The 23,046-nt window shown below is 36.3% G+C and overlaps 1 protein-coding gene across 2 annotated transcripts; it reads left to right on the forward strand.

Annotated features, from left to right (window-relative positions):
• The first annotated feature begins 998 nt into the window (after positions 1–998).
• Positions 999–5,321, forward strand: LOC131079399 (ent-kaurene oxidase 2). Of its 2 annotated transcripts, XM_058017319.2 has the most exons (9): positions 999–1,190; positions 1,349–1,525; positions 1,611–1,774; positions 1,990–2,151; positions 2,409–2,549; positions 2,821–3,081; positions 3,289–3,450; positions 3,541–3,735; positions 4,936–5,321. In XM_058017319.2, the coding sequence occupies exons 2-9, from the start codon at positions 1,411–1,413 to the stop codon at positions 5,248–5,250; spliced, it is 1,515 nt and encodes a 504-aa protein (XP_057873302.1). In that variant the 5' UTR covers positions 999–1,190; positions 1,349–1,410; the 3' UTR covers positions 5,251–5,321. The 2 variants fall into 2 exon arrangements, with proteins under 2 accessions (XP_057873302.1, XP_057873301.1); XM_058017318.2 differs by having other exon boundaries at positions 999–1,525.
• Positions 5,322–23,046: the final 17,725 nt, after the last annotated feature.

Consider the following 23,046-nt stretch of genomic DNA (forward strand, 5'->3'; position numbering starts at 1 on the left):
TAAAATAAGACAAACACAATTCTTATGGTTGGCCAGGACAATAGTTGTTTATCCCACATGGGGTTTCCCTTGAGGTTATACTATTTAGAGCGGATACTTAAATGCTTGATCCCACTGGCTCCACCCTCGGTACTCACTTCTTCGGGGTAGCCAAGCTCCAGTCCCTACGAAAACTCCCTGCGGCGAACTTGGTATCTCTACTAAGAACCATATGTGTGTGGGCCACTCCAGAGGTCTGACCTCCTGCCCCAACAAGTGGAAGGATTTTGGCTTTCTGAAACAAAAAAGTTCTAGTAAGGGCATCCGCTCGTGTGGCCATACATGCGGCACTTTCAACTCTGTAAATACAGAAGGCTCCCAGGTGATAGGGGTTACACCCTACTACTAATCAAATAAATTTGATCAAACGGGTTTATGGGGAGACATAGTGTCGGTATTAACTAATTAGCACACGTTACCCATGGCTTTCACCATGGATACAGTTATTTATAGTGTTTTGGAAGAGGTGGATTTTCCTCGCTACCACTTGGGTCGTTCTCTCCTCACTAGTAGTCCTAATGACCACATGGGGAGATAGGCCCTCTAGAGATTAAACAAAAGAGCCCATTTCCCAAGACACAAAAGACACTGGTTCAATTTTAGTGTACCAATTCAAGTGTTTGGTAATCTATGAAGACAAGGCACACAATCAAGATAAAAAACCCTTGCCAAAATTTTGCAACAAAGATTTGTTAGTAGTTTTGCAATAATAGCCCTCCCGCAAGAACACAAGTTAGGTAAATTTTAGATCCAAAAGACTTTATGAAATAAGGGCCTTCGACAAGACGATTTGCTTCCAAGACAAGTTGCACCAATTTTATTAACTAGATCACAAGATGTAAGCCCGAAATAAACCAGATCTGAAATCTTATTGTAAGAAACTTCTTCAATAATATGAAATTTATCTTAGAATCCCAAAGAAGCATCTGATTCCAATTTATTTTTTGAAAAATCAAATATGTTAAAGGATCTCAGAGTGGACAGCAGACCTTATTTATTTTACAGTCCTCTACAACCATAACAAATCCAATCCTAGGAGACTGTGTTGAGAAATAGGGAATAAGAAGGCGAAGCGAAATTACTGATTGTTATTGGGCTAGAAGTGATCTAACAGCAAGCCACAAAATCCATTACTTGCTAAATCTACTGTGGTGAGAATCTAACAGAAGATTTCCCCACATGCCACAAGAAAGCATCTTTACTGACTGCCCCTCAATGGATGGTCCCCCTACAGCTAATTCTTGTTATCATTTATTTTCCACAATCTTATTGATATTATTTAGCCTTATTTACAGTTATATATGTGTAGGGTGGGGGAAGGAGAGCTCATACTCTTGTATTCATACTTAAGTAAAATACTGGTTGAGCAATATGTTCCAGTATTATTTGTTTGAAGTCTGGATTGCCATCCAGGTTGTAATGGTGGTGGGTTTAGTATTCATTGGCATTAAATCTTGGTCATCAAAGAAGAAGAAATACCCACCAGGTTATCTTCATGTCTTTTGTCTTCTGTTCTTTTTTACTTAATATGGAAAATGAGTAATGAGTGAATAAACTGTGTATGAATGCAGCTGTGGGTGCATGGATGGTTGTGAGGGACCTTGTTCTCTACAAGGATAAGGTGCCTCATAGAACATTTTACCAGTGGGCTAAATGCTATGGTCCTGTCTATTTTGTCCGTACTGGCTTTTCATCTGCTGTTGTTGTATTGAATTCAGCAAAACCTGCCAGACAAGTAAGTTGTTATTATGAATCTACCCAATTTAAATCTCAGCCATCTTTGCAGTTAAAAAGGTGTGTTTATAGCATATCGGTTCATAAGGATATCAGCCACCTTATGTGTTTGTTACCTATAAACTCTATGCTTTCAACACATTTTTATAAACCCATTTTTTTGTTCAAATAGTTGTTATTAATCAAAGTCCTTGAGCATGAAAATGTGTGTTGCAGGCCATGACAGACCATCATTCATCCATCACAGCGAAAAAACTGACCACAGCCTTGAAAGTGCTGTCGTTGGATAAGTCAATGGTGGCCCTGTCAGACTATGGAAGAGATCATCGTTTAATGAAGAAGCTCATGGTTTCACACCTTCTCGGAACTGCTCCTCAAGTAATGTTTTCACTACTATGGCTTTTTCTCTGTATTTTGATATCATATCTGGTTTTATTTGTTTTCATTATATATGCTACCAACATCATTTAAAAAAGGAAAACTCTTTACTACTAATTTCATCAATTTTTACTTACCCACATATTTTTTTATACCCATATACTCACAAGTATCGAACTTTTTCTTTCCCTGTTTGTGGTGAAATTTTTCTCATTTTCACTACTCATAACATATGTTACATCTACCTGTGAAAGCAGAGAAATAATGCATTCATGCGAGAGGAAATGGTGCAGAAGCTAGTAACTTCCATGTATCTTGAACTCAAGAAAGCTTGCAATGATACAGTGAACATGAGCAAGATAATTCTAGATCACTTGTTTCATTTTGCTCTAAATCAGGTAACTTCTCATACCGCAGTAATCTATAATGTGCGAGCACCATACTTTTACCATTTTAAATTAACATTATTTATGGTTTAGTATTGAAATTTGGAAGAGCTTATCCATCAAATACATTTGTCTTTTTCATAAAAAGAAGTGGCAAAATGTTTATTAGATCAGCTGGTAACTTTTTGTATACCAAAAAAGCTAAGAAGCTCAATTTGTAGAAAGATTTTTAGTTTTACTGGTAAATTATCAGTAGTTGATAATTGTTTGGCATGGATTACAGGTGATAGGCAGAACTGTGGAACCCTTATACGTTGAAGAGTTGGGTAGTGAAATTGTATCAGTGCAAGACATGTATGATATCATAGTTGGGGAACCTGGAACTGCTGCTCTAGAAATCAATTGGAGAGACTTTATTCCTTATGTAAATCGATGGTTTCCTAACAAGAAACTACTTAGAATGTTAGATAATGTAACGAGGAGGAGGACAGCACTTGTGAGGGCTCTCATTCGCCAAGAGGAGGACCTTTTATCCTCAGGAAAGGTAGCTTCACATTCTATACTGATTTGGCTGAAACCCATTAATCCTGTCTCTCAAATAATACCATTTTTACAAGTAATCTTCTTTTAAGCAACACAAATGTTATGGTAAAGATGAAATAGTTACTCCTAAACCCATATGTTTTTTAGGGTTTTCTTGCTTCTTCAAGTGTATATTTATTAGATGATGAAATGTGTTAATGGGGTGAAGGAATCGAAAGGATATCTAGACATGCTTCTCAAGGAAGGGGAGATTCTGAGTGAGAGGCAGCTGGAGACTGCAATATGGGAGCCTGTTATTGAAAGCACTACCACAAGTCATGTTGCTATGGTCTGGGCTTTCTTCAACCTCGCCAAGCATCCTCATACTCAGGTGCTTTTCTGCAAAAGCTTTCCCATTTTTATCAATAAAATCATTCTATTTCAATACAAGATTTCTGAAATCCTACCATGAGACCCACAGGAACGACTGTACACAGAGCTAAAGCAAGTATGTGGAAAGAAAGCAGTAGAAGAAGAGGATTTGGGGAAGTTGGCATATCTGAAAGCAATATTTTATGAAACAGTACGCAGGCATTCTCCTTTGCCTCTACCGCCACTACGTATCGTTCACGAGGATGTGGAGATTGAAGGGTACCATGTTCCAGCAGGGTGGCAGGTACTATTATAGTTTAGGGCAATAGATTATTAGCTTTTACAATTAAAATACTTTAAAGCTATGAGATTTTTACAATTCATGTTATATTCTTATGAATTTTTCTGGATTCGAAAGGTTTATGGAAAAAAATACACACAATCAAATCCAGAAAAAGTCATAAGAATTAAAATACTTGTTTAAAAGAACTTGGACTGTTTGACAGAGTAAGGTCATCATGAGAGGAATTCAATATCAGAAATCAAAATTAGTGACTTTTGCAATTAACACATAAAAAAACTTTTAAAAACTTAGATTATATGACATGGTGAGAAAGGCAACCATGCCATTAGTTTAGGATTAATAAGTAAATAATATTATTAGATTTCAATAATTCATTGATTAATTAAAAAGAAACAAATGTTTAACTATTTATCAAGTTATTTAAACATAAAGCATATAAATGTGAGTAAGGAGAGTTATCAATTTTTCATTTTAATATATAGTGATTATTTATTATTTTTATATATAAATGGATGGAAGATGAAGTGAGTATTCTCTTGAAAATGAAACTAAAATTTTTAATTATTAAAATAATTGCAAACTAGTTGCACATCAAGCTAAGGTACCAACAACTCTCTCTAACAAAAATCAAATATAATAACTTAGTGTCTTCAGTTTTTTTTATTAATTTTTAAATTTATAAATAAAAATAATACATAATTTGAAAACTAAAAATCTAACTAAAAGATTAAAAAAATGTGTTCTTTATATTACCATTACTTAAATGACAACATACTCAAACATAATGTATTACTCACTCTTAAAAATTACTCTTTGTTCTCATTAGATTATAAGTAAAAACAATACACACTTCTCTTTAGATACATTATTAGATTTTATTTAACTAAAGTAAAAATTAATACATGTTGGATATGTTATTAGTATTACCATCATTTAAGTCAATAAATATATATGTATTTTATAAAATCAAATTAAAATGGTAAAGATAAAGATAATAAAGTAGTGCATAATTAAATTTTAAATGTTTATAATTGTGAAAATATAATATCTAAACAAAAAAAAAAGTATAATTATGAATGATATATAAATATGTGGATTACTTGTTTTGAAACTAATTTCTTGTAAGTTTATTTGATTGTTTTTAATATGTTTAGCAATTAAAAAATAAACATGTTTAATTTTTTTATTGTTTTTCTTTAGATATTAATCAATATATGGGGAGCAAACAACTATGAGGGAGAATGGGAAAATGCAAATGAGTGGAATCCAGAGAGACAACTCAAGTTTCCAATAGAAGAGGATATTTATAGGAATGTGGTGTTTGGAGCAGGGAATAGGTTGTGTGCAGGATGGGCACAAGCAGTGACAATAGCCTCCTTAGTTATTGGGAGGATTGTTCAAAATTTCAAATTGGAAATGCCAATTGGACATGAGGAAGACTATGACACAATAGAAAACACAGGAACTCATAAGTTGCGTCCTCTCTTTTGTATTCTCACACCTAGAAATGTCTAATTCATGTCCCCATGTTTTGCATTCGGATAATAATATTTATGATGCATCATATTTTATGATGCTTAACATTATGTATGTTTATATGAAAACTTTTTCTTGTATTTGAATTGTAATCCTCTCATTATTTAAGTGAAATTATTTATATTTACTTTCAAAATTAACAATAAGTTCATTTTAAGAAAGAATATGATTTATATGCCTAATAGAAATATTAAGATAGTAAATAATATTAAAAGAGAAGGCCCTTATAATGGAAACTACACTTATAGATTTGCAAAGGGAAATTTTTTATATTTTTTAATTGTTATTTATGTGAATATAAGTTGTGAGAACAATAATTTAAAAAAAAAAAAATTGGATTCAAAATTATTTAACACTGCATTTAATGATCTCATCAAATATTTAGTGAGAGATTCTCTTCAAATTTTTCTAGTTTTATATTTTTTTCTTACAAAAGGTCAAGATTACTAGTTTTTTATTTATTTATATTCCTTGCCATGTTATCTAGCTAGCTAGTATTTTTTATTTCAATGATCAAAATGTTAAGAGGAGTTATCACCTTTCTCTCTCTTAGGTGACTTTAGCATGTGGTAGATTAGGGTTTTAACACATTTAATAAGATAATTTGGACCCCCTTAAATATTAAAAATAATTAGTTTGGTATTATCAATTTATGCTTATGTAGATGCTACGAAGATATTTAAAAAAAAAATATTGTTGATTCATTTCTGGTTGCAAATTGGGTCATGTATAGAGGGTTTCATATGGTGGAGTTGGCAGATTATAAAGATGGGGATTTACTTATGCATTGGATAGTTTTTCAGAGGGAGGTAAAATATTATATACATAATTGATGCAGGAGCATCCCCATTCCCCAATTCATGGCAATCTTGCATCAACCAAAAATATTTCCTTTATGTTTTACTTTCTGTTTGCAGTTTCAACATTTCTTTCTCCATGTCCTGGATTTGGCTCACCGAAACCTGTGGAGTTGGATTTTACTTGAAGACTTGATCATCTTCCTTATTTCCAAACCTTAGGATCATTTTTTGGTAAGTTATCACTACCAGTTTCCATGACAGATTCCTATTATCAGGACAGTTTCTTGTTACTTGTTGCCTAGACCTATTTGCATTGATGACCTAACGGATCGCTTTCATAGCTTGTGGAGCCCTAAGTGTCGATTCCGATGTTCCTTGGCGTGTGGCCGAACTTTTCCCACCATCTACTCTTCATCCTTTGGATTTTTTTGAAGGAATCTCTTAGCGAAGGTTGACCTTGTTGGTTTTGCACATTAGGCCTTGTTCTTCGGGTTTTGATCCCTTTTTGGGCCGACCGAATCCCCTTGGATCATATAAATAATTGTAGTAGAGTATTAGAATGTAATGAAGAAGTCAGACTAAGCATAAAAGATAGATCTTGAGATTTGAGGTCGAGGTTATGACCTATTTTGTACTTTGAGCATGTTCTAGCAGGCCTGTGAGCCGGTTTCTATAACTCGGTTGTTACCGATTGGTTGTAGTTGGTTTTTCATGTTATTATTCAATTCCTTCTGCATTGCCTCCATCATGTCCTTATATTTTCATTGTGTTTACTCTTGCTAACCGGTCTGAATTGATCTCTTTGAGGTCCCTCCTAACCGGTGACTGCTTCAAGTGGTATCAGAGTGAGTTTTCATTTCAGAGATTGCGTTGTCCTAAGAATTTTATTGTAGGGTGGTAGACTATGGATCCGACCTGTAGCTACATATGACTGGCGTAAAAATGGCACAATGAGGAACTAGGAATGGAAGAGCACATGGGAATGTAGACCCTGCTTTGATGGAAATGTTGTGAGGTATAGCAGCCCAGTTGGGCCGTGGAGACATCCCAAAGAAGAGGCCGACACATTGAAGACGTAAATGAAGATGAAGGAGAAGAAGCCCCGACAGAATAAGTAAACCTACCGGCGGTTGATCTAGATGAGGAAAGGTTTTTAAGGGTTTTGATTAGGGTGATTACTAAACCTCATTTTACCCAACCTGAATATGATGGAAAGTTGGACTCGGATGAATTGATGGATTAGATCTCAGAGATGGAGAAATAATTTGATTTTGAAAGCAATGCAGAAGAAAGGAAGGTGAAATATTCCTGTACCCAGTTGAAAGGTCATGCATCTCTTTGGTGGGAACATTTTCATGTTGATAGACAGAGAAGAGGTAAAGAAAAGATCGAGACATGGGATTGAATGGTTGCTAAGTTGAAATCAAAATTTATGCCAGCTAATTATCAAGTGAATCTATTCTGGAAGTTGCAGAATTTGAGATAGAAGGAATCTAGTGTGAGGGAGTACATCGAAGCATTTTACAAGTTGAATATCAGATCCAGATATATTGATGATATAGCTGAAAAAGTTGCAAGATATTTGAATGGATTGCAGGTGTCTATACAAGATGAACTTAGTTTGATCAAATTATAGAGTGTTGAAGATGCTTACTAGTATGTCCTGAAGGGTGAAAAAAAGCTAAACAAAAGATATTAGTAGAGGCAGAAAGGTAGATGTGGAAGGTTTTCCGGAGGTAGATTTCAAGGAGGAAGAGGATATATCAAAGGTAGAGGAACCTATACAAATCAGAGCAAGGACAAGGAAGTGAACAAAGAAGGTAATTCATACTGGAAAGATGATAGAAATTTCTACCGGAGGATAGATCCAAATGGCTACCAGATGAGAATTTTGGAAGAAAAGATGAGGACATTTAGAGGAACTTGCTTTAAGTGTGGAGGAGAAGGACATCGTGCTTTTGAGTGTAAGAAGATAGAGAATACCGGAAGAGAAACAATGGTGGAAGAAAATCCCACCTGATCAGATAATAAACTAGAAGATGGAGAACTGTTGATGGTGAGGAGAGCTTTGTCTCATACCAGGAGAGATGAAGAACCCTTGAAGAGGAAGAATTTGTTCAAGACCACATGTAAGGTATCCAATAAGTGCTATAAAGTTGTTATTGATAGTGGTGGTTCAAATAATCTTGTTTCAAAAGAGATGGTGAATAAGTTGAATTTGGAAAGATTGAAACACCCTAAGCCTTATCAAATAGCATGGATTCAAGATGAAAATAAGTTATTAGTAAGTGAGCAATGTTTGGCGAAATTGAAAATTAGGAATTATCATGATGACGTCTTGTGTGATATTATGCCTATGGATATTTGTCATCTTTTGTTGGGTAGACATTGGCAGTTTGATAGATAGACAATACATGATGGGAGGAAGAATACATATATTATTGTGCTCAATGGGATGAAGCAAACCTTGTTGCCTTTGGAGGAACCTTTGAAGAATGAAGTCTGTATGAATGCTAGAATCTGTTTGGTAAATGGAAGGAAATTCATGGATGGATTGAGACATGAGAATGTGTGTTTTGCCTTAATTTCGGAGCATGAAGAGGAACAACCGGAGGAGATAAAATATTTGTTGACAAAATATGAAGACATCATTTCAAATAATGTGTCTGATGGATTGCCACCTGTGAGAAGTATCAGTCATTGCATGGACCTGATTCCCGGAGCTAGTTTTCCTAATAAAGTTGCACACCAGATGACATCGACAGAGAATGAAGAATAAAATAGATAAGTGCAAGAGTTGTTGAAGACAGGTTTGATCAGAGAAAGTATTAGCCCTTGTGCAGTACCAACAATTTAGCACCTAAGAAGAATGGAGAATGGAGGATGTGTACCAATTCCTGAGAAATAAACAAGATCACAGTGAAATACCGGTTTCCTTGGCCTAGGATGGATGACATAATAGACTATTTGAGTGGAGCCAACACTAGTACATTCAGAGCTGATTTCCGTCGACCGTTTGTCAGATTTGTGACTAATTTTTGTCGGAGTGCCGACAAAATCAGCCATCGAAAACTTGGCATTAGATTGGTCGATGATGCCATGCTCGTCGGAAACACGACAATCCAATGGAATTTTCCAACGGTCAAAGAAGTCGTTGGAATCAGTAGATTTCATTGCAAAGCCGACGATGATTTGGAACTTCGCACCAACGATGATGCTGTTTGTCTGACGCTTGTGTTGTCGGTCCATTCAAAGACATCGACGACCGTCCGACTATGAAGTGTCGTCGTATGTTCAACATCCTCATTGGATGTTTGTGTGGTTTGAGTCAGAAGTGCGACGACTCCAGAACATTTTACCGACGAGAACGCTATATGTTCGCCGATTACATTGTCAGTCGAAAGCTTGGTATTCGTCGTAATTCCGATGATGATAATTTTTATAAAAAAAAAAATTATTATTATCTAGTCATTGATATGTATAGCGAATGATATTCTATCCCCACCACCTACCAGTAGGGGCATAGGTTTGAGGCTAATATGAGGCGCATGGTTTCAAGCTAATATGATCAAGTGGACCATGGTTGAGATGGTCCAACTCCCTAGTCTCACTCTATGACTAAGCTCATGCCATATCTAAATCAAAGACATCTCAAATACATCGTCGGTGGAAAGCTGCAAAATGCCATTTTCATATATAAGGAAGACATACACAATTGGGCACAATCACCAAGAGAACGGTAAAAAGTGTGTTTGACATCATTGTCCTAATTGTGGTGTGGTCACGAAGAGATCACCATAAATTTGTCAACCTCTTCGTGACCACACCACAATTAGGACAATGATCTCAAACACACTTTGTTCTCTTGGTGATTGTGCCCGATTATGTATGTCTTGCTTATGTATGAAAATAGCATTTTGCAACTTTCCATCGATGATGTATTTGAGATCTCTTTGATTTAGATATGGCATGAGCTTAGTCGTAGAGTGAGACTAGGGAGTTGGACCATCTCAACCATGGTGCACTTGCTATGTATATAGTTTTGTGTATTCATTAAAGATTTTCATTTAATTTTGAGCATTTTGGTTAGCAAATCAGGGGTGCACTTTACATTCTTGTTGTTATCCAATTCACTTACTTTAGCTCTGTTTCTTTCTTCAGATTTAGGGTCTAGAGCTCCTCCCTAAGCAAAGATTGTTGGTTTTGTCTCCCCTGCTTTGATTGGAGAGTTTCTTGCTATCTCTGGTAGCTAGACCACAGAGTTTAGCTTTTCTTAGATTCATTAAGCTTTTTATTTGTTGTGTAGTGTCTTTCTTGATATGCTTGATTAGGATAGTGTTTAATATTTGATTTGCTAACCCTAATGACTAACATTTGTTTCTTGTGCTTCTCTTTGTGTGTGTAGCAATCAAACATGTTTTTCTAACTATCCTTCTTTTTGCAGAGCATCATATATATATATACATATTATGTATATATCTATGTATCTACATATACATATATGACCAAATCCTATATATCATTTGGTTTGATTTTATTATTGGTTGTTTTCACATATGATATTATTATAATACCTAATGTTATATCCCTATTTATTTTTGTTATCCAATTTTCCTTTATATGTCAATTGCATTTAATAGGGGTTTTTTTGTTGCTAGGATCTTCATGCTTCGAGTCTAAATTTTAATATCCTAAAGCTTATTCCATTCTTTTCTAAGGTCCTAGGTCCTTGTTGTTTTGGAAATCTATTAAAAGGCTCCAAAAGGTTTCAAATGTACCTTATAAATGAAAACAAGGGCTATATTCTTATGATTATATTGTAAAAAAATTAGAAAAGAAGCACATTCATGTGACTTCATGAAAGCAAAAGTTTTTTCCAAAAGAAAATACTTTGGAGGGAAGGTCATTCAAGTCTTCAAATGCATGTTCTACATGTGACCAACTATTAACTCGAGTCTGAAGGAGTCAAACTCGGGTTTGACATAGCTGGACTTGGGTTTTCATGCAAATACCCTATTAGGGAGAGGGACCAGTAGTTGTGAGGGGTAACTTTGTCAACATGTAGCCATCACATGGAATATCATAAGACCTCCAATTTTTTTAGAAATGTAAAATGGACATTTAAATATCTAAAAATTAAGGTTTGAAGGCGTGACTTTGTTACCAATTTTTTGACTTCAAGAGATAAAAAATAGAATTATTATATACCTCATGTCTTATCATGAATTTAGGAAAGTTTAGAGAAAGGATTTATTAAATACCTTGAAGGTGTCTATAAGGTTGAGCTTATTTAAAAGGATGAGATTTCACAATGCAAGGTTTGGAGGGAAAATAATTCACTTGAAAAGGCATTTTAATTCAAAAGATGTAAAGACAAATAAAATTCTTTATTTATTTACAAAAGTTTTCTAAAGGCCTCCTTCCACGTGATTATCAAGAAAATCAATTTCATGCATAGGTTGGAGGGAAATAGAAAGCTAAAAGTATAAGCTTTCATGTGATTTTAGGGTTTGCATTCTATTTCAAATGAAAAGAACCATTTATAGCCAGTTTTTAGAAGTTATGCTAGGGTTCCACAAGCTACACCTTCAGTTTATGTCCTAGCACGTCACTGCAAGGAGGAAGGTTTATAAGAAAAGGACTGCATGCAACAATCAAAGGGTTACTTCAAAGTTTGAATGAGAGGTTTGCCTCTTCGATGAAGGAGTTTCATAAAAATATGAAGAGAATCCATAAGGACATTTACAAAGCACCTCATGCCAACACCATGCAAAGCACATGCAAAGTTTAGGCATGATAGAAGTTAGCATCAAAGCTTCTGGAGAGAAATTGTCATAATCATAACAGTAGATATCCACATTTGGAGGTAGGGTTTTCAGAACCCTATTTTAGAATTTTTAGTATCTTATTGTTGAAATCATGCATTGGATACACCTACAATAGTGATTCAAGCAAAAGTCGGGTTAAAGGAGAAATCTGATTTTCTATAAAAAAAATATAGTTTCAGCTTTGTGTTATGACAACATCTATAAGTTTGTCAATGCTTTCTTGCTTACCATAAGGGTTCCACATATTATTTAAAAGGGTTGATTGTCTTGCTAGATTTTCTTTTTCCTTGAAGTGAGCAAATCCCTAGGTCTCTTTTGTTCCCTAGGATAGCTTAGAAAGTACAGTCATGCAAAAGTCATTTAGTGAAATCATCAAGAGTTTTTAATCCCAAAACAAATCTCAATCATATATAGAAAAGGTGCAATAGTAGGATTGACACAAACCAGATAAAGATCAAGTACGGGAAGAAGTGAGCAAGGTCTTTTACATATAGGGTAATAAAAGTAATGAATAGTGGCCCAAAATTATTCAAAAGGTCAAGAATAGAGCAAGCTCGAGAGTCAAATTCAAAAGACAAAGACATCATATGATCATTGAGAAGTGATCTGAAATGCAAATTATAGCAAGGTATTGTGACTATAAGATAGAAACCATCCTAGGAGCCTCCAATAAATGAAAAGTTGAGAAAGTAGCAAGCTTACTGTACAAAGATAGTGATCACTATAAAGTTGCAGTCAAGTTCAAAGCATTGATTTGTGGGAACAAAGGGTTTCATGTGGGGATAGAGCAGTCTCATGAAATATCATGACAGTCATAATCATAATCTAAAGAGTAGTCAAATCTTCAAGATAGATTGGTGATAGTGCAATCATTAATTAATTGTTTTGGACATTTCAAGCTATGTTTTCCTAATAGATGGTCAAGTATAGAACAACAACACTCAGAAAATACAGTCTAGAGAGATTGCAGTCTACAGTAAAGCTAGTAGGCAGTCATACCTAGTACCAAATAAAATGAAAGTAATCAAGTCTACTAAGTGAAAAAGAGTAGGGTATAAGTTTCTAAAAGGTCTTTTCAAACCTTAACAACAAATAACACGTTATTGTTGCAGCATTGTCAAAACTTGACAAGAACAACACCTTATAACCTCAAGAGGCATAGCAGTCATAGGGTAACTCATGTCAAATGTGCAACTCAATACAATAAATAATCTTAGTTTGTAGCCCTATAGCATCATAATGCAGTCCTTGACCATGTATGCATACAAGAAACATCTAGTTCTATTAAGGCACAAGCATCAAAGTCTAAGGTTATGACACCTAGTCAAAAACATCAAGTACAAAAAGGTTAGTCTCAGTCACTAGAACACAATTTGCAACATGCATTAGGAGTTGTCCTCCTTACAAATAGTGCAACATTAAAAAGGTATTATCAAAGCTACAACCACAATTCAAAGAGGAAGCTTACAAAGATAGGATAAAGCTAGGTACAGTCATAAGTCAAGGCAAATACATGGTTGAAACTCAGTCCAAAATAGTGAAGAAGTGCAACAAATGACATGAAAAGTCTAAAGAAGTATTATAGCAATCATGAGTTAAGGATTAATGAAGAGATTTTTTGCATCCATGATACAATCCTTAAAATCATCCATGATACAATCTCAAACACACTTTTTACCATTCTCTTGGTGATTGTGCCCAATTGTGTATGTCTTGCTTATGTATGAAAATGACATTTTCCAGCTTTCCACCGACGATGTATTTAAGATGTCTTTGATTTGGATATGGCATGAGCTTAGTCGTAGAGTGAGACTAGGGAGTTGGACCATCTCAACCATGGTGTGCCTGCATATGTATATAGTTTTGTGTATTCATTAAAGATTTTCATTTAATTTTAATCAACTAAAGAGAAATATTCATGACTTACAAGTAATAAAAAAACTTACAAGGATGAGGCATATTCATTACTTACAAGTAATAAAAAAAACTTACAAGGATGAGGCATATTCATAACTTTTGCAGTCCCACCTTGGATATCAACACTAGAAGCAACTAATATTGTTCATGTACAAACAAGACAATATGGGAGTTCATTATACCTAGCAACTTGTGGCATTGTTGTTCGTGTTGGCTCTATTGGACCCTGCAATTAAGATTCAATATACACTATTCAATAAGGTTAACTATGCAACATAATGAAATATTGAAAAGTGTGTTATCTTGTTGAGCTTCACTTGGTTTCAAGAAAAGTTTAATATTCTCTACTTAACAGGGCCAACCACGTGAAGGTGGAAGCTCATTTGCCCCCCTCCCCCCGCCAAACATCACTCTAAATTCCCTGTTAACATCTTATAACATTCATTCATTCTTTCTTTCTACCATTAATAAAATATAGCATTCATTCATTAATATCACATAATGTTCATTAACACATAACATTGATTAACATTAATTAACACGCAACATTCATCAATATTAATTAACACATATCATCCATAACCATTAATTAGCACATAATTACATTCACTAACACATAAAAATCAGTCATTATCAAATAAGCTAGATTACAATCATTTCTTTCTTTGTTTTTTCTTTGAAGCTATGAAAAGACTAAGTGGAACATCAGTTTCTTCATCATTTCCCCCCTCTGTAGATGTTCCACCAACTGCTCGTGATCTCGATGTATGCCTAGTCCTATACTGAGGATGAGGACACTGAAGCGAAGGGGGGTCCTCCGCGATAACAAAGAAATGGGTTAAATTCAAAAAAAACAATTATTATTGTTACAAGTATTTCATTAATTTAGAGAACATAATTGTTGTGCTCTTTACCTGATGGGGCCACATCATTTTGTGTAGCCTCAACCTCAACATGCTGAACACCCTCTAGATCATCTGGAGTTGAAATACTAAAGGTTACATTAATGTTGAACACCAATTGCAATTATATTTGTTTAAAGCAATAACAATGGTCCTTTTTACCTGAGTGGGGAACATCATGTTCTTGATGTTGTGTACCCAGATCATGCTCCACTTGCTCACCACCGACTACATGCTCTAAAATATTAACAAAAAAGGTTACATTAATTACTACTCTAATTACAAATTAAGATGTTTAATTGTATTAATAGCTAAATAAATAAATTTGAATAGCAAATAAATACCTCCACTACTGGGATGCACATCCGGACCTTCATGTGTAGGTGGTGTTTCACAATTAGCAGGCTACATTCCAATGACATGCACATTGTTATCCTTGCTTGCTTATTTAAAAAAATTATAGTCACTTTATGTTGGAACTCAACATCAATTAGATTATTGGTAAAGTATTCAATTTGAAACAACTTTCATTTAGCATATTTACCTGTGTGACGGATGCACTCGAATGTTGTGTATGCCCACTCAATTCTCATAGCCAATCAACCATGGCTAAATAGCCTTGCTGGTAGGCAATTCTCTTGTCATCTTTTGTGGGCACTCTATTGAATTCAAAGCCCTGCATTTTTTCTTGGTACCGTGAATTTTTCTTGCATTGTTTGATAAAAAAAAAATGTTTGCAATTTATTAATATTTTGATGCAATATTTCATTTACATGAGATACTTACAATTCGTGCAACAAGTTTCATGTAACCACCAGAGCCGAGTTTGTGTTGCCTGTGATTTTCTTGCCTTGCCTTGGTTGCCTTTGACATGTCACTCAGTCTATAAAAAGCTTGAAATATGTTACATTATATAAATATAAAGAATAATTAATTAGTACATTATTACATTCTTAATAGTATCCCGTACCTTCTTCTGACGTCTAGTGGTGTATTTCCTTTTTTCCTTTCAATTCTCTCCTTGGCATCCAAAATTAGGTCCTTCCACTCCCTCTCTGGAATCATGGGGGGACGCTCGTACTATAGGTTCCTCTCCAAATGGGTCCTGTATTGGTCCCTCACATACTTTAGATATGTGCCAGCTTTTTCAAAGAGCTTGGTTTTGTCAAAGGTGTCATTTCCAAACCACTCAACCATTTGGTTTGTCAATTCATCTTTTAACCTTTTTTCTTGGTCATTCCACCTTTTAAAGCAAAAATAAACCTGTTAGATTCAAAAATGAACTGAAGCTACATTTATTACACTTCAAGAAATGGATCAAAGGAAAACTATTCTAGCAATGATATGAAATCAAATGTGGATTAGGGTTAGTTCACATATGATGTACCACCTTTTACGTATGGTGGGCCCAAATATCTGCAATGCAATGTCACTAAGTTTTTTATACAAAATATCATTGCCTGCAAAAAATTCATGGGATCATTAGTCCAAAACGAGTGATCATAAAGTAAATTACAATTAGAGTATATATAATAATAATTTTTAAGTACCTGGTGTACGTTAGGAAATAGGAAATCATCACAAGACAAGATAAACATCATAGCTCAATAACAAATGCATTCATTGCAATGAATCTATCCTAAGACACATTCAATAGAGACATGAAAACAAAGCATACAAAACTAGAAATTATGCAAACCATAGATGCAATTTGAATGCTCCTTCATGCGGCTCCATTGTTCTTCTTTCCTCTTCAAATGGTTGTGGATCTCACCTACAAGTGCACACACAATTGAAAGCAAGTAGACGGGATTTTTTATCAAGAGTACTAGAAGCTTAGATTCGATAGCCTGATTATCAATTACCAATTACCAATTAGCCTTGATTGATGAAGATCATCCAATTTATAGAAGAATTGGAGAGATGACAAGATTAGCATGATTCAATTCAAATGGAAATTGCAAATCAATTATGTCAATTATGACAAATTATGACAAATTATGCACTTTCTATGCAAAATTTGTTGATTGATGATTTATGACAAATTATGACAACTTCTATGTCAAGAATTGATTGATTGTCAATTATGACAAATTGACATGTCATTTCCATGAATTTAGGAGAGAAATAGGAGAGAAATTGAAATTAGGAATTAAGAAAATTAGAAAATTGAAATTGATGAAAATTAGGAATTTGAAATTAGGTAAATTAATTAATAATCTTTCATTTATTAATTAATTCACAAAGAGGAATAATTAGCCAATTAAATGAAGATTTAATTGTAATGAGAATACTTAGGATAAATAACAATTTTACAAGGTTAAATGATTAAATCATAAAACCCTAGAAGGTGAATTAGCAATGCGAGAATGACAATTAGGTCTTGATTAAAGATAATTAATGTCGATCATGATTTTGATTTAACAAAGGACCAATGTGATAAATGATTTGATTGATAAATGCGCCAATTGACGAGGAACAATGACAAATTGATCCAAATTGACATAATTGAGACAGACAATGATCGATAGCGAAATGATCGCAAAATGACAAAATTGACAAGAGGACAAGGATTGATGACAAAATAGATTGCAAGATGACAAGATTGAAAATGACCACGATCGATGACAAATCGATCGCAAAATGACAAGATCGAACATGACAACGACCGATGACAAATCGATCGCAAAATGACAAGAGTGAAAATGATAAAGATTGATGACAAATCGATAAGAGGACAAAACCCTAATTAGGATTGACGATGTCCAAAATGATAAGATTGATGATAAGATTAATAAGAGGACAAAACCCTAATTAGGATTGACGATGTCCAAAATGATAACAAATTAGCATGCACATTGATGCGATAGGATAAAATCGATCAAAATCATGATTGGATAGTGTTGTCGACAAGACCTAAATTCGAGAGCGAGATAAATGAAGAATGTAGAAGAATGACTCGATGTTCGCAAATGACAAAAAACCAAGTACGTGACATAGGAGAAATGTTAATGCGACGCAAAAACCTAAAATGAGGCAATGCGCAAATGTTAAAGTATGACTCCGCAAGCGTTGACCATTTTTAGGTGTCTACATTTTGCCCCTCTTTGAGACAATGCGATTTTAAGCATTGTTTCAAAGAACAATAATGAAAATGCCCCAAACGCTAACAATGACATATGAAAATGCCCCAGACAATAACAATGATATATGCATGCCCCCTCGAGGAATTGGCCAGAAACATGTAGAAAAGAGGCCAATTGATCGATAAAAATGATAGGATCGAACGAACGGACAATCGGAGATCGGATGCATGAAGGACAAGCAATTTAAGGTGCACAAGACCGCGACCAACATAACATGGAGAAGACGCACGTCCATCTATGCAATGACAAAGAGCTATAAATGAGACCAAGAGGTGGAAAATTGCTCATTTGCACTAGCCAAAGAGGAGGATTTGGTGCTCTGGACAAGGACACTGGCAGAGAGATGGCGAACATTCCAATGGCGGATCACCTTGGAGAATGTGTACGCACATTCAGATGACCGGATGACGCAGGAGCCGCGGTATGGATCTCAAAAACCCATGTTTTCAATTTCGTCAATTTGGAATGCTTGCGGGACATTGCAGGGCCCACAAGGGATGCAGAAACTGACTTCTGCGCCTGTGCAGAGCGAATCTTGCACTTGTGTCAGGGATTCTGTGCTTGTGTAAGGGTACACAGGTGCAAGAGTCAAGACACAGGCGCAAGAGGCAAGACACAAGTGCAATTGTGCATGAAAAACCCTAATTTTGGTTCAAAACTGCATGCAAAGGACCTGAAAAGGGGGGACAAGGGTAGGATAGGGTAAAATAGATAAAGTACACCTAAATTTGGCCATAAAACAAGGAAATGTAGCCCATAGGAACAAACCCTAAAACTGACAAAAAGATGCCCCAATTGTGATGCAGAGTTGACAGTATCCGTTGATCACGCGGGAGAATCGACCAGACTATTTCATGCTACGACATAGACTCAGGAGCACGGACAGAGACACATTAGCAGGACTTGACATATAATACATCACATACATGCCTGAGATTAGGGCAAACACAGGATTGCTTACAGCATTGGCAGAGCGATGGCATTCGGAGACCTCCTCATTCCACTTGGCGACTGGCGAGGTGACAGTGACATTGGAGGATGTATGGCATATCCTCCGCATTCTGATACATGGAGAGATGATAGAGTATGACCCAATGACAGGGAGAGATGCATTATGCAGGCTATTTGAGTGCGACGCAGATGATCTGGACATTATCGAGAGGGAGATCCGCTAGGAGACTATGGCAGGAGAGTATGATCAGCGATGTGTGGTGATAGCAGTTGTGATAGCATGTCTGCTAGCAGGAGACAGATGAGGACATGGATTCCCTATTAGATGGGGAAGAGTGCTAGAGCAGATGGTGACAGAGGGGACGGTGTATGTGTGGGGACCATGTGTGCTTGCTATGCTATATTTTCAGCTGCATCAGATAGCGTATTAGGGAGTGCAGACATTGAGCTGTGGAGTCACATTGCTTCAGGTATGGGCATTTGAGCACATAGCCATATGTCGACCGATCACAGATAGGCAGGTAGTACCACACCGACCATATGTGTATTGCTATGGTCGAGCACTGAGACAGGGTCCATTTGGATACATATTGTACTGGCGACATGAGCTAGACAGATTGAGAGAGTTCACATGGAGGCCATATCTTGATTGCCCTAGATGGTCAGATGATAGTGATGAGCTACCCTATTGTAGACAGGAGAGGTACCTGATTGGGCGACCAGTGAATCGCCAGAGAATGATTGAGTTATACCTGCCAGAGAGAGTTAGACGACAGTTTGGAGAGACGCGGGATGTACCTAGGAGGACTGCATGCTTTGCCCGATCTCACAGAGAGACGAGTTAGTGGGGGAGTATGATTCAGCCACTCACAGCATATGCGGACTTTGCAAAGCTACAGCAGAGACAGTGGGATTGGAGGTCAGATGTGGCAGACGCCAGGACGACAAAGGTGTATGAGAGATGGTTTGCACGACGACGGCCAGTGCCATTGACAGATCCGGATATTCCAGTACCGAGGTGACAGGAGGACTTCCCACTCACAGGAGAGGAGGGAGATGATGAGGATGACGAGGATGACGAGGATGATGAGGATGACGGGGACGGGGATGAGGGAGATGATGGTGGGGAGGATGATGATGAGCCAGACGCAGCTGATTAGGAGACATTGCAGGATATTCCCATAGAGTCAGAGACAGCTAGGATAGAGGAGATGGAGATGTGCAAGGCTACCATAGCGAGTCAGCAGGACTATATTGCAACATTGGAGAGATAGAATGCCAGCTTGAGGACAGAACGAGATACAACAATAGCTCAGGCACAGCGAGAGGGACAGAGAGTCACTGAGTTCGTTGGGTCGATTAGGGATGCCAGTGCATGGGAGATGGCACAGATGCTAGTAGAGACCAAAGAGGAGAGACTGTATTGGAGGACACTATATGAGAGTGCAGTTCCACCGGAGCGGAAAGCACCTTCATATCGGGCACGATCGAGGACAGAGAGCAGGTCATGCTCTCAGAGGTCATTGAGCAGCATGGGGGTGAGTGGACCTATGAGACCACCACAGCCAGGACCAGGAGGGACATCATCCGCGAGACATGGCAGGGATGAGGAGGATAGAGGGAGCACCCAGTGACAGAGGCACGTGCTCCTTATGACAGACATTGGACATTATGTAGTTTGACATGTTGTAGTCAGCCTGTGGACCATACTTAGGACAGACAGTCCGATTTTGTACTCCGATATTATTATGATATGTGATATGAAATGCATCGATATGATGGAATACAATGTGTTATGATTTGTAGTTATTTTGCAATGTATGGATGACTTATGTACTTGTTTATGAACATGTATGGATGTACTTTTATGTATTTTTGATGTGTTTATGAAATGAAATGGATAAAATGCTTGATGTAATATGTGATGGAATGCAAATGTACTAAAAAATGAATGCAGGATACAGCATATGTGTTTGGATATCGGAGCACTAGACCGAACTGACTATCCGGACTGACAGAAGAAATGTTAGTAAGAAGAAATGAGAGAGGGGAGAGCTAGAGATGAAGAAAAACTTGCTTTCAGTAATGCACTTTGTAGGTGAGAACCTTTATTTTGATGTAGCAAAATGGATGCGTAGCATCATGGCATTGAAGGCCAGAGCTGAAATGCAACCCTTTTTGCAAAAGACAGACACATCACAGACAAACGACAATCACAATCAAAAAAGAAAAAGACCATGAGCCATCCCGGTCACTCTAAATCACTCAGTGACATCATCGAGCAACATAGGAACATGATCGAAGCCAAAGATAAATCAATAAAAAGATAAGATGCACAAATTCCAACAAATCAAACAAACAACTTGATCTTCATTGTCAAAAGTTGAAAGTGCTAATAGGACGATCATGCTGTCTGGTTTCAGGAAATGTGGTACCCCGTCTAAGACAGGACATAGTCTGGTGTCGAGTATACCAAAACCTGTATAAGACCCATGATAGTAGAGACAAGGACAAATGATTTTGATGGTAACGTTCGATTGATAAGACAATTTTGATCAGTTTGAATATCTGGTTTAATTGAAAAGGTTCATCTATTTACGCATGATTTCATTAAAGCACAATGTTTGATTGCGAGTGTTGTTGGATGAATGCTCAGTGATTTGTCTATGCACAAAGGGGATCCTTTATTGCAAAATGCTTGTTTTTGGAGTTTAATGTTTTTGAAATGTTTTTGTGTTCATTTTTTTCAGGACTTTTTATGATTTTTAGGGATTTTCACTTTTTTCAGTTTTTAGATACTTTTTTCAGGACTTTATTCGATTTTTTTGCTTGAAGATTTTTTCAGGACTTTTTAAAATGTTTTTTGAGATTTGTTCAGGACGTTTTTCAATTTTTTTTTAGAGATTTTTTTCAGGACATTTTACAATTTTTATGAGATTTTTTTCAGGACATTTTTCAATTTTTATGAGATTTTTTTCAAGACATTTTTCAATTTTTATGATCTTTTCTTCAGGACATTTTACAATTTTTATGAGATTTTTTTTAGGACATTTTTCAATTTAAAAGTTCCAGTGATTGATCATGACAAGGGGAAGGCACCCAATGCGCATTTGAAAGACACATAGACCGGGACCAAAACATATGTACAAGAAACTAGAGTAGGCAATATAGTGATGTTGACCAATAACAGGCCTGGAATAGAACATTGGGTCGAGACAAAGATAGGCATGATAAACCGGCTGAGAAAAAACATAGCTAGAAGTCATGATAGATGACGAAGCAATAATCTCATTACTCATGGCGCCTGATTGCCAGGTTTTCACCATGGTACTTGCCCAAAGCGCCTGTTTGCCAGGTTTTAACTAGAGGGCGAATCATTTTTTTTTCTTTTTATTTTATTTTCTTTTTTTTCTTTTTTCTCTTTTTTCATTTTTCTTGTATTTTTCATTTTTTTTCATTTTTTTGTATTTTTTCAAGATCATATTTGAATAAGTATTGATAGAGAATTATGCCCAGTACTTGCGAAGATGCATGCTGTTGATAGGATCGGACAGAGGTTCACCTTCCGGGGTAGCAAGCTGATATGCCCCCAAGCCATAGGCTGCAGTTACTATGAAAGGCCCAACCCAATTAGGTTCAAATTTACCTTTGATGATATCAGTAGACAGTGCATTCTTGGGATTTGCCTTTAAAACTAGGTCTCCCACTTCGAAGTGTCGCCCTTTGACTTTCTTATTATAAGAGCGACGGAGATGGTTTTGATATGCTTGCAAATGTGTCAAAGCTGTCTGACGCTTTTCATCTAACATCTCAAGCTGATGCAGTCGAGAGACTCTGTGTGTCTCGTCATCAATCAGATGTTGCAAGGAGACACGCAAGGAAGGAATCTCCACCTCCAAAGGTAAAATAGCTTCCGTACCATACACCAAGGAATAAGGTGTTGTGCCAGTAGGTGTGCGGATAGAAGTGCGATAAGCCCATAGTGCTGGATTCAGCTGTACATGCCAATCTCGACCAGCATCATTGACAACCTTTTTCAGGATCTTGATAATGGTTTTGTTTGATGCTTCAGCTTGACCATTCCCCTGTGGATAGTATGGACTAGAAAAACGGTGTTGGATATGAAACTTTGCACAAAGCTCTTTAACATCTTTATTCTTGAAAGGACGACCATTATCAGTGACTATGGCAAGGGGAACCCCATATCTGCATATGATATAATTCAGTAGAA

The sequence above is a fragment of the Cryptomeria japonica genome, chromosome 6 (assembly GCF_030272615.1).
Source record: "Cryptomeria japonica chromosome 6, Sugi_1.0, whole genome shotgun sequence".
NCBI lineage: Eukaryota > Viridiplantae > Streptophyta > Pinopsida > Cupressales > Cupressaceae > Cryptomeria > Cryptomeria japonica.